Raw genomic sequence first — 12,896 nt, forward strand, 5'->3', positions numbered from 1 at the left:
GGGCCCCTTTTTCCCCCAGTAAGTGTAGTCTTGAGTCTGCCTCTCAGCTACCATTCTGCTGCTTTGAAGAGAAGCTTAGAGACATGATGTGCTCTTGTGGGGTTATCTCCCACCCTGTTAGCCTTGCATACTCGTGGAGGTTGCTTCCCAGGGAATGAAACTGTAGGAAAGTTGGTTGGAATGTCACCTTTCCCACTCATGGGTCTATTCATCAGTTTTATGTTGTTTCCACTTAAACATAGCAGGACTAACTGTGTGCCTGTGAGCTGGCATGTTCTGGAACATTTCAGCCACAGACAGTAAACTGCTTCTCACCCATGTGGTGCTCCCCATCGGCTCTTGGAGGTTGTTCATCGTCTGCACTTCATTTACCTTCCTCTTTGCCTCTCAAATTCCCAAACAGCTTGACTTTGACCACTTGCTTGGAGGTCAGCACTAACATGTTTCCCTGGTGTTTGGTGTGCTAGAAAACACCATAGTTGGTTTTTTTTTGTACTAGTTGTAAATTTCATTCATAAGGACCATGAGCTTGGATTTTATCCTTTTGTTGGAAATGGGAGGGTTCCAGAGAACCAATGTGATGTCACTCTCAAAAGCTTTCTGATCTACACCCAGGCCACCCAAGACTGTACTTTGAGCCTTGTTTGGTTAATCCTAGTTTCTCACTCTTAGACATTTTCTTCACTTCAGTACTTTATCTTTTGCGAAGGGAACACCATCTCCCATTCTTGCTTCCTTGCAGATTCTTCTGTTCTCCATCATTACCTATGCTTCCTTCCTACTGGGGAACTGTCATGTAGGCAGAGGAAGTGCCTCGCCTCACTGCCTGCCTTGGCTTTGCAATCTGCATGACTCTGTGGCCATGTTGGAGTCCACCTCTCAAAGCAGGATCTTTCTACATGAAATAACAGCCTGTTTTGTTGGCATTTCACATTGTAGTGTAGGTTAATCTCAGTGTTACACCAGAACAGCTCCTTTGGAAGACAAAATCACTTAAAAATAAAAGGTTTAAAAGTAATGGCAGACAGAGAAGTAGGAGTAATAACTTTACAAGAGGCAACCAGAAGAAAATGTCAGTCTTACCTTACCTATGAAGGGCACAACCTGAGACCTAGGTCAGTGGGAATGCAGAGTTTGAATTAATGGCACTGTTATTTCCGTCAGTCTTCCAGCCTCTAACTTGGAGACTTGGGCAGGTCAAGCCTGCTTTGAGAAGCAGTGCCTGGAGGCCAGCTCACCAGGTAAAGAGGCAGACAGATCAAAAGATCACACTAACAGAGAGGTCAGTGGGGGCTTGTGAAAGGGGGCAGATTGTTAGTTGATTGTTTTTTGTTGTTGTTGGTTTTTTAAAATTTATTTAATTTATTTATTCTTGGCTGTGTTGGGTCTTCTTTGCTGCGCGCAGGCTTCCTCTAGTTGCAGCAAGCAGGGGCTACTCTTTGTTGCAGTGCACAGGCTTCTCATTGCGGTGGATTCTCTCGTTGTGGAGCATGGGCTCTAGGCACGTGGGCTTCAGTAGTTGTGGCACATGGGCTCAGTAGTTGTGGCTCACGGGCTCTAGAGCACAGGCTCAGTAGTTGTGGCGCATGGGCTTAGTTGCTCTGCGGCATGTGGGATCTTCCCAGAGCAGGGGTCAAACCCGTGTCCCCTGCATTGTCAGGCGGAATCTCAACCACTGCGCCACCAGGGAAGCCCCAGTTGGTTGGTTTTTAAATGTAAATAGGTGTAGTGGTCCACAGACCAACCACCATATCCCACTTCATTTTATGGTTTCACGTACTCACCCACTTGTACATCTTTACCTAATTTCATCTGTATTGTGCATTTTGCTTTTCTAACGTAGCATTTTGTCACCTACATTTCCCTCGCCTTGACGCAAAGTCTAGAAATCTATGGAATGGGTTGCAAACTGAGGCCTGTGGGCCAATCTGAATTTTATCAGCACACGGCCATAGCTATTCGTCTAAAGATTGTTAGCAGGCTGCTTTCATGATACAACAACAGTAGAACAAGGAATTGTAAAGACTGTATGTCTTGCACAGCTGAGTATATTTACTGTCTGGCCCTTTGTAGGAAAAATTAGCCTCCCCTTGCTGTTTTAGTAGTTTTGATCTTCTCCATATCAAAGTTTTGCTTTCTTTTTAACTGCATGCCCATCTCAGGAACATTTTAAATTCACACATTGCCCAGATTTAACCATCAACACCATGACGTAAGCCGTGTGTCACGATGGAACCTTTTACTGTACCTCCAGCTGCTGGTAACTTTCATAGGGAAAAAGATGGTGCAAAACTTTCACTGCCCCTAATTTAATGTGCCTGCTGATTGGTTTCTAAAGCAAAGGGACTGGAATTCTCATTGATGGGGTTTGTGGCCTGCTGGGGTCTGGCTCCTGGTCTTCCTGGCTGCAAGGTCCTTGTGGGCCTGGTTCCCTCCAGTGGGGGACAGAGAGCTAGAGTATGTCTACACACCCTTAGCAGGAAGGCTAGCTCATCTCCACTTTGGGTCGCCTGGTTCAAGGCAGTTGCCAGCTTGAGTTTGAGGTGATGTGGCCCCGCTTGGCAAGCCCAGGGGTAGGGGGCGGGGCATGTACAAACTGCATGAAGGAGGATTAAGGCTTCTAAGAGCTGCCTCAGCACACAGCCACTGGCCAGGCTCCAGACACGTCAGTCTGGCTGATGACACGAGCACTGTTCTCAGCAGCCGCCTGAGCCAGTCAGATGGAAAAGTAATCCTGTTTATGCTTCCCTTCTGACACAGATCACACTGTGGAACGGGCCTTCACTGTGAATGGGAAGTAGCTTCTGCTCTGGGACCAGGAGGAAACATACCTTTTGATATTAGTGTTCCATAGCCAGTGTAACTAACATTTCAAGGAAGATGTTCCTAGCACAGGATAAGATTTACTGCATATTGACTAGTATTGAGAAATTGCCAGGTTTTTACCAAAGTCAGGGTCTCCCATCCCCTTCTCTGTCCATGGTTAGACTCTTGCTCTTGCCTCTCAAGTGATTCTTTATAAGAGAACCTTGCAGTGATACGGAGGGTTCCTCCTTTGTCTGAAGGGTGAATGCTACTGTGAACTTGTAATTTCTTGAGAGACTGGGGTCAGCTGGCATTGGCCAGCATTTTTCTTGGCATGAAACAAATTCAAGCCATAGCCACTCTGACCATTTACTGCTTGGGAAGCATAAATAATTTGGTCTCCACTCCTTGACCCCTCCCTCTCCATGGCATCAGCAGGGAAGTGTACCCCCTGATGTGGGCCAAGTCACAGATGGCCAGGTGCTGCGAGAATTATCTTGACTTTGATTTGTTTGCGGGGGTGAAATTCTTTGGAACTTGCTTGAGGGTCATGTGACCTTCAGCTGCTTCTGCAGAGAGGGAAAGTCTGTTGATTAATACGTGCCAGGACCTGGAGTTGGGGTGCCCTTCGCCAAACAACAGACCCTCTGGGCCCAGCAGTTGGCTAGGCCTTTGCCCCGGGGCTTGGTGAGCAGAGGCAGCGGTGGAGCAGAGCACTTAGGAGACACACAGCCCCAGGTGGCCTTCTGCGGGCCAGGCCACCACCCACTCTGTCCCTTTGTTGCCAGGAGGATGAAGATGAAGGTGATGATGCCACCACCTCCCATGTAGGCTTGCTGTGAGGATTAAATAAGTGCTCAGTACAGGACATCAGCCCAGGAAGCAGCAGTTACCTACTGGCGAGCTTTTCTAGGCCCTAGCACAGATGTGTGTGTTGGTAGCTTGCATAAAGCTCTGCTGAGTATGGTCCCTGTATTTCATGGGAGAGTTCATGAAGCTTTCCAGTTAACTTGCGCTGTTCCTGCCTTCCCTTGCATCTTGCTCCCGGCGTGCTGTATCACTTTAGGATGGAGGTGAGTGAATAGACAGGACAGAGTCAAGGTGGGGTCACTGGGCTTCGTGGGCCCTCTGGGACACCAGGAGTTAAGGTGGAACTACAAGTACAGAGTGTAACTGTCAGCCTCTCACAATGGACAGAACTGGAACCGAATCTCCAGGAATCAGCCTTTCTCTTTTCCTCTGTTGCTTGCTTTCAGAAGCCTAGACCCAAGCCTACCCCATGTCTGTCCCGCCTCTGAACCTCCAGGAACGAGTTTCTGTTGAAATATGAAAAACATTGCAATTGCGTTGGCTGCTAAATACTACCTGTCCTTAGATGAGTTGGAATGATAGCAAACAATATCCTTGAAAGCAGGAGTGCTTAATCAGGGGTCTATAAACATAGGAAAAGAACTGACATTTTTATTTTCATTAGCCCACCCAGAGGTTCCCAAACTTTCTTGGTTCACAGCATCGTTAGCATCTCAATTTTTTCATCATGATCTTAGGCCAAAGGAAATACCTAACAATTTTGTTTATTAGGTAGTTAGATACAAACAACTAAATAAATACTAATGTCCCAACAATGGTATAGCTGTTTTGGAGGGGAGGGCACATAAATTGAAGGGGAAAATATGACATTCTTGCATTACTACAGCCAGTTCCTTATGGAATGTGTGTGCCTGTTGGGTACCGCACAACTCCTCAAACCTTAGAACCAGAACCTTAGACACCTGCCACCCACATTTCCTATCCCACGTTGGTTTTTACATGGTACAGTCGTCCCTTGGTATCAGTGGGGGATTAGTTCTGGGACACATAACACACACACACTGCTAGGCACCCAAATCCGCAGGTGTTCGAGTCCCTTATATTGCAGCAATGTGGATGGACCTAGAGATTTATATTAAGTGAAGTAAGTCAGACAGAGAAAGACACATGTTGCCTATATGTGGAATCTAAGAAAATGATACAAATGAACTTACAAAACAGAAAGAGTCACAGGTGTAGAAAACAAACTTACGGTTACCAGTGGTGAAAGGGGAGGGGAGGGATAAATTGGGAGATTGGGATTGACATATATACACACTACTATGTATAATATAGATAGCTAATAAGGACCTGTTGTATAGCACAGGGAATTCTACTCAGTACTTTGTAATGGCCTATATGGGAAAAGAATCTAAAAAAGAGTGGATGTATGTATATGTATAACTGATTCACTTTGCTGTACAGCAGAAACTAACACAACATTGTAATCAGCTATACTCCAGTAAAAAAAAAATTTTTTTTTAATGGCATGGTGTTTGCATGTCCTCTGTCCTGTACTTTAAATCATCTCTAGGTTACTTATACCTAATACAATGTAAGCATTATGTAAATAATTGTAAACACAGTGTAAACTCTATGTAAATAGTTGCCAGTGCACAGCAAATTCAAGTTTTGCTTTTTGGAACTTTCTAGAATGTTTCCCCCCAAATATTTTTGATCTGCTGTTTGTTGAATCGGCAGACACAAAGGGCCAACTATATTTGCTTTTTATCACAGCAACCTAAATTCAGGCTTTGTAAGATACGATATTGTCGAAAGGAATATGGTGCAGTCTAACATTATGAATTACCTTGTGCTGCTGGTTCCTACAGTGCCTCTCTGAGTTACTGTGACACACCCTTTGGTGCTTCAACACTCAGTTTGGGAACCAGGACACTGACCATCTAATGTCTCTTCATCTTTTTCTTCTTATTCCTCTAAACTGGGAATATGTTGTAAGATACCTGTTGGGAGTAGATCCAGAAATTAGACACACAGTTGGGTCATGCAGCCTTCTTTGGGTTGGAAACAATAGGTGAAATTCTCTTCCTGTCCCTTGACCTTCAACTATCTCAACACAGTACCTGCTGGCTCCCATCTCGACCACAGATCAGTGTGAAAACAGAGAGGGAACAGCGTATTTGGATATTTCAGATGTAAAACTTTGATTGAATTGGTTGAAGACGGTATACTTTGTCATGAGAATCCAATTAATTCCTCCATATCTGCAGATAGATTTATAAGTTTGAGTTTTCAGCCTCCTTTCCCCATTGGGCCATGGTGCTGAGAGCCATTCATTTCCTGTAGGACTGAGAGCACACAGAGAGCACCCTGCGTGCCCCCTCATTGATTTACCCTGTCCCCATGCATTCCATCTTTTGCATCTGTAAACAACGTGCTGCTGTGTGCAGGTATGGTTGAAGATGAACTACTATTCCCTACCCCACAGTCTGGGACTTGTGAAGAACAAAAGCCCAGCATGGTCACATGGCCCTTGCACTGTCCCATCCTGCCTTTCCTCCTTTCAGCTCTTCATATGCACTGGTATCTCTCCTGCCTCCAGACCTGTGCCTGTGTTATTGCATCAGTTGTGCCTTCCCCTGTCCATCACAAGCCTTGTCCCTCTCTGCCTTACCCACCACAGGGGAGTGCACACCCTCTCTGTCCATGGCCACAGCAACCCTGCCATTCTTTTTCACAATACTCACCCAGGTATTGCTTAATCACTCAGAGAACATCATGTCGACTGCAAAGTCCCTAAGCCTGGCATGTAGCTCAGATGAGATACATTGGCTGAGCAATTTTCTGTTTGAGATTGCGAGCTGATTTCCTTTTCCAGAGCTTTGAAATTGAGCTAGAAGCCCCAGGGTGACAATCATGTGTGGTCACTGTAGCCCCTGAGTCGTTCACTGAGTACTTGCTATGTACTGAAAGGACAAGAGTAAAGTAAAGATGGCCCTGCCCTTGGGCTCCCAGGTGTGTGCCTGTGGGGCTGCCCATCAGAGTCACTAGACAGAGATCAGGGAAGCACCAGGTACAGCAAATGAAAGGCATGAAGGTGACAGAGAAGGTGCCCATTGTGGCCACCATGTTGTTCGGAGTATTGATGCTAGGGGCTGGGACAGAGGTAGAGGCGACCACTGTGGGAAGAATTTACCCCAAGGTTGGATCTGTGCCTTAGAAGAGTCGTCCTGGCTCTCACATAGTGCTGCTCACCAGTGCCTCTCTTTCTTGGCCCACAGCAGACTAGAGATTCTGGTGTTTTGCTGCAATATGCATGAATGACTTCTTAAAGTTTCCCAAGGAGTTTACTTGCCCACAGTCCTGAGAGGGCTGAGCTGCAAGCTACAGACTGTCTGGGTGTGGTTTCTTGAGGTGCGAGTCCTGCCTGGGCCCCAAGTGGGTACAGAACAGGAGTCCAAAGCATCCCATGATTATCTCCATGGCTCAGTTGTCATATTTCATGATCCCTCACATCGGGGCCATGGGTGTCACCTGTCATTGGTTGTCCTCAGAGCGTCGTAAGACAAAAGCTTTGATATATTTATGGATCCCATCTCATCTGTCAAACACGTTATCATGCCTTCTCATTTGAGCTGGCAATCTCCAGCATTTTTTTTTCCTTACAAATTGATCTCAGTTGTTACAATTATGTGGGTCTTGTGCTTAGTTTTTCATGTTACTTAAGATGGGCCAACCCATCCTGGCTGTTTACATTGGACGCTCCTGGGGGTGCATGTTCAGCTCACAAATGGGGATTTCTCAAAGCTCAACTGAAACTTCCCAGGAATCGTGTCAAATTATGGGCCACAGCAGCCCATAATAGAAGTGGCCTATCTTTCCACTTCCTGGGTAAGTTACTTCTATGTGCCCTGGTTTCCTTATCTTTAAAGTGAGGATGAGGCTAGAAGCAATCTCAGAGTTGTGAGGATTTAAATATCACTGTCAGATGTGAGCTGGCAGGCTAAAAAGGGTGTTTTAGCCTCTGTGGTAGAGGTAGTGATTTAAAGCAGAGATAAGACAAAGTTAAAGGGTCAGATTTTCTGTAGAAAAAGGTCTGTTCAGTTTTTGAGCAGAAAATTCAGCTTTCTTGGCTCAAGGGCCCATGTGGGCCTGGCTTGAAGGTGAAGGAAAGTGATTGTGTCCAGAGTCCTCCATCCTTTGGCTTTGCTGAGAGTCCATTTGGAGAGAGAACAGGCACAGCCCAGCCCAGAAGCTCCAGAAGTCATTTACCTTGATTTCATCTTGCCTCGGGGACACTGCCTGAAGAGTTCCAGAATGTCATTACTTAATGGAAAATTTATGGGGCTGCTTCCTCCTGGTGGGATGGGCTTGTCTCGCCCCCCTCCCTCCTCCCAGCAACCTGCGTCCTTGTGGCTGACAGAGCTCCACTGTCCTAGGGCCAGAACGTCTCCTTCAGGGTGGGGCTGCTCCTGTCCTTTGTGTGCCATAGCTCACCTGGCACATGCTTGGCTGTGTAATTCCTGAGCTGCTTTCTAGGAGAGCTCTAGTAGTGGAAACCAAACTGCACATCATTCTTGATCCTCACTTAATGAGATCCTCACTTAATGCCACCCTCCCTCCCATGCTTGCTTCTCCAGCACATCCAAGACTCCCTTCCTGACGGGGCCAGAGTTACATTCATCCCCTTTTGGTCCTCTGGACATGTTGATCCTGTTGCATGAAAACCCCTCTCCCAAACGACTCCAGGTGTCCTTAAACCCCAGTGACACATTTCCTTCTTTGTGGTGCTGCCCCTCTGTCAATACTTGTGTCCAAGCACTCAGCATATCCTGTATCTTTCTGTGTCTCATTTGTGGCCACCATCTCCCCCTTCTGTCTTACTAGCCCCAAACCCCAGTTTCTGTTGTTGCCCAATAAATGATCATCCCCATCCACTTACCTATGGAGGGTTTGTGAGGGAGAGCTCCATAGTCTCTGCCATCTTGTGGATGCCTCTCCATCCTCCCTCCTTCCAGCAGTTTTCTACAAATTCTCCTAGCCCACTGGCTTCCCCACCTGGAATCTGCAGTAAGTCTTGGCTGGCTCTCCTCTGGAGAGGGTCACAGAGTAAGGCCACAGGCCAGGCTGCCCTCATCACTCCCACTTTATCCTTGACCTTCCCTGTCTTGATGCTTGCATCCTTAACTGGGGGGGGTTTTCTTTTTTTTTTTTTTTTAATGAGTTTACTGTTTTGTTTATAGTACCTTTACTTTGAAAGGAAACTAAATCAGGAGCCACACATGGATATCAGTAAAATTAAAAACCACGAGAACAAAACAATGATGTTAAATTCCATCCAAATAATAGTATCGTCTGCTGACACCTCTGAGCACAACCTTTCACACTGGCACAAACAGGGACTTTCCTTGTCAATGCTGGAATGAGAATAAAAAGAAATGAAAAGAGGGGAGTAAGTAATTAAATGCCATCTACCTAAAGGCAGTCTGTGCTTCCCTGATGGCTTCAGGGACACGGTTCTGTGAACCCTCCCATGGCCCCACCTGAGCCCTAGCATGTCACTCTGCAGGTGGCTATAGACCCTGCTTCTCTGAGATTGAGGTCCCACTCTTTATCAACTAAACCTCAGAACTTGGAGAAATCTTTTCTTTCTTCCTTGCCCAGTCACTTTAGGAATGAAGGCATGCTTTTTGTCTGCAAAGCTCCATGCACAGCCGAATGCAGCTTCCAGGTACTGCCTCCTTCTCTTGCCTCCTTAGGCTACCCTCACATCCTGCCTTAGGTCAGCAGTGACATGCTCTCAGCCAGATTCCTCCCTTCCACATTACACTCAGTGTCGAGTGATTCAGCCCAGCCCCTTGTTCTCTCTTCCCTCTGTTCTCTTCTCTGAGCAAGCCCTTTCTGATGATTCTACACCTTATCCCAGCCTTTGGATGCTCCCTCTCCCTGGATCTGTATGTGGCCTCATCCTGCTTTCTTTTGGGTATGTTTACTCAAGTCGAGCTCCAGGATCCATCGTGTCCTTTCCAAGCTCCCAGCCAGGTGCACTTCATGTACCTCCCTCCCACCAGTAGCACCTCCATCCCCACTGTCCCACCTTGATTCATTGCATGACACTTCTTCCCAGGACCACATGGCCCTTAGTTCTGGCCATACTTGTACCAGAAGTACCCCTGATGGGAAAAGGAAAGTGCCTTGTATCCCCAGAGCCTGAAGCAGGCCTATCCAGTCATGTCTGCCTTTGGAAACTATTGTAGTCCACAATGCTCCTTCGAGCTTGTTGTGCTCTTGCAAAGTTTCATTAGCCCATTATCAAATTAAGTTGCTTAGGGAAATGTCCCTTCGTGGTCCTGAAGTCCTAGCACACTGTTCTCTTGGCTTTGGGGATGCTTTCACGGCCTGCTGGCCAGCCAGTCTCCACCTCCAGTCCCCATCACATTCTTATGCCAGATGCCCATCTGGTTTTAGCTTTGGGTGTCCCTTCCCCATCTCTAGCACCGTGTGTTCAAGAGAGGTACTAGGGATCGGCTTTGCACCTGCAAACCCTCCTTCCTGTAAGTGTTCTTCCTGGGCTGGTGTTCTCCGTGTAGAGAACTTAGAAGTTGTCATAGGAGCTGTCCCTTTCCTCTTGGGTCTTGGGAGTTACCTGGGAGGGCGTAAACTCTAAATTCTTGCTGGCATCTTGAAAGCAGTTGGACATCATTAAATAGTTAAGTTTAGCATCAGATGCAAGATCACATCAAGACACCTAACTGGCACTGCTGTAACACGCCCTTCCTCCAGCATTGGACAGTTGCTAAGATCCAGAGTCTTGCATGCAGTGGCCATGGGCTGCTCCCGCACAGGTTCCCGCCCTGCGGCAGCCTTTTCCTTAGGGCAGCACTCTCTTCATGTGTTTTCTCTGGCCATTTGATAGCTAGACCTGTAATCAACCAGAGCACCCTGGAAGGAAAGCGATCTCCTTGGCCATGTCCGTTTTGTCAGGCCTCGGGCCAAGAGGTCCAGCTCTCCACAGCCCCCCATGATGAACTCACCACTGAGTTGCTTTTACATAGCAAGTTCTCCCCTTGTGCTTTAAAATTCGGTAATTTGCTGGAACTGCATTTACAGAAACCACTGTGAGAACCTTGTTTCAGATTACACTTGGACTGAATTATAAAGTAATTTATCAGCAACTAGAGCGCCTAGTATGTGCTAAGTGTGTTCCAGAAAGAAAGCTGCGACAGAGCCAGCCAGCTTGCTGTGTTTTTTCTTGTGCCCTCTGCCTACCAGCTCCTGTGGTCCTAAAAATCTTCCCTCTTTTCCTAAGCCCTTGCCTGACTTCCTCAGCCACAGAGGTTTTCTTACCCTCACTGAACTCCTAGGTTTATTACTGGTGTTGCTCATTACATGCAGGCAGCTCCTAGCTTACTTTGTCTTTCTTCCTCCAGGGACTGATCATTCCTTTTTCTTGCCCTCAGAAAGGTGTAGGAAAAATAGTGCACAAAAAATGCAGATGATCAGTACTTTTGAACAGATGTTTCTTTTCATTAATAGAGTGAAGAAACTCGGCATTCTGAGTAAGGGGTGAGTTAGTGCAGGGGTCCCCAACCCCCATCCATCGGTCCGCGGGCTGTTAGGAACCGAGCTGCACGGCAAGAGGTGAGCGGCGGGCCAGCGAGTGAAGCTTCATCTGTTTCTCCCCATCTCTCACATTACCACCTGAACCATATCCCCAGCCCCCACCCCCACCCCACCCCGCCTTTGTGGAAAAATTGTCTTCCACGAAACCGGTCCCTGGTGCCAAAAAGGTTGGGGACCACTGGGTTAGTGTGTTTCTGAGGGACAGTTTGACATTAAAAACATGAACCCACTGCCCTGTGGTTGTCCTGTTAGAATAACTGGACAGGTGCACAAAGTCGCCCTTGCAGCGATGCTCATGGTGTGTCTTAAAGCAGGCGTTGTTGAGGGCAGTGCACAGGACAGAGTGCTAATAAGGCACTGATGGAGGGGGGACGCTCATGTGCCACCCCCAAGCCCCTAGCGGATCACAGGAGGTGCCCCCTACACCTTTATAAATAAGCTTTGAAAAGCTGGTTAATAGAACAGTAGGTCAAGTATGGATTCATTTTTATGTTACCACAGTTACCTTGTGGTATTTCTGTAATCAGCAAACATACATTATTTAAGTTACCAAGAAAACGTTCTTCATAAGTGTGAGCACTCAGCAGTGGACTGTGTGGGCTAGTCAGGAGTGGGCAGCCTGGCCTTCCTGCTCCGTCCTGCCTGGCCCCCACTCACCAAGTGGAATTACTCACTTGGCTAGATGCTTCATGAGCCACAAATACAAGTAAGAATTTTAATGAAAATGACATGATTTGGGGCTTGCAAATCATCCTCTCTCATACACAGTGTCCTGTAAAAACTCTCAGATGTGAAAACTTGGTTTGTCGCATATTGTACCCACTTCCTGTGAACTCCATAGCCCCCACAGACCCTTCCAGCTCCTGGTTGATTCTAGACTCCATGTCCCGGCCCTCGGAGTTGGTACCTGATCTCTCTTCCCTACTGGATGGTGAATCTTTGAGGAGCACACTCACTGGGGCCCTTTTAGTCAGTGCATGGAGTGTCTCCCCAGCCAACCTGATCAGTCTTCACCAGAGGAGCTCAGCCTTTGGAGGCCACAGCCCTGGGAGATGTGTCATTGTGAGTGGCACCCATCTGCTGCCTGGTCTCTGATGGTAGCTTTTCTCTTCCCTTGTAGAGTGCCCAGTGAAGAATGTGATGGGATCAGTAGCATGTCTGCGGAGAGCGGCCCTGGGACGAGATTGAGAAATCTGCCAGTAATGGGGGATGGACTAGAAACTACCCAAATGTCTACAACGCAGGCCCAGGCCCAACCCCAGCAAGCCAACACAGCCAGCACCAACCCCCCTCCCCCGGAGACTTCCAACCCTAACAAGCCCAAGAGGCAGACCAACCAACTGCAATATCTGCTCAAAGTGGTGCTCAAGACACTATGGAAACACCAGTTTGCGTGGCCTTTCCAGCAGCCTGTGGATGCCGTCAAGCTAAACCTCCCTGTGAGTAACTTGGGCAGGGTCCGGGGCTGCCGTCCTCAGGTCTCCTCCTGTGTTGCTCCTGGTGAGGGTGGACTTACGGGAGGGTGGAGATGCCTTTGGAGTCATTGTGAAAAGCGCGGGGTCCAGCTCTGAACTCCAGCACCCACGAGGCCCTTGACTGAGTGGTTTCAGCAGTCCTGATGAATGGAAGTGGGGAAGTAGAGAAAACGTGCTCACTGG

At 47.5% G+C, this 12,896-nt stretch overlaps 1 protein-coding gene across 5 annotated transcripts in view; it reads left to right on the forward strand.

Moving 5' to 3' along the window:
* BRD4 (bromodomain containing 4) overlaps window positions 1-12,896 on the forward strand; it is an 81,751-nt gene that overhangs the window by 34,457 nt on the left and 34,398 nt on the right. For 3 of the 5 annotated variants that reach the window (XM_082620837.1, XM_082620838.1, XM_082620841.1), the window contains exons 2-3: window positions 11,152-11,256; window positions 12,359-12,677. In XM_082620837.1, coding sequence (XP_082476963.1) covers window positions 12,393-12,677 — 285 coding nt within the window. In that variant the 5' untranslated portion in view covers window positions 11,152-11,256; window positions 12,359-12,392. Of the gene's footprint in view, window positions 1-11,151; window positions 11,257-12,358; window positions 12,678-12,896 lie in introns of those variants that run through there. The other 2 variants (XM_082620840.1, XM_082620839.1) reach the window with 2 other exon arrangements.

This window comes from Mesoplodon mirus, assembly GCF_964341445.2.
Source record: "Mesoplodon mirus genome assembly, chromosome: 5".
In the NCBI taxonomy this organism is placed as follows: domain Eukaryota; kingdom Metazoa; phylum Chordata; class Mammalia; order Artiodactyla; family Ziphiidae; genus Mesoplodon; species Mesoplodon mirus.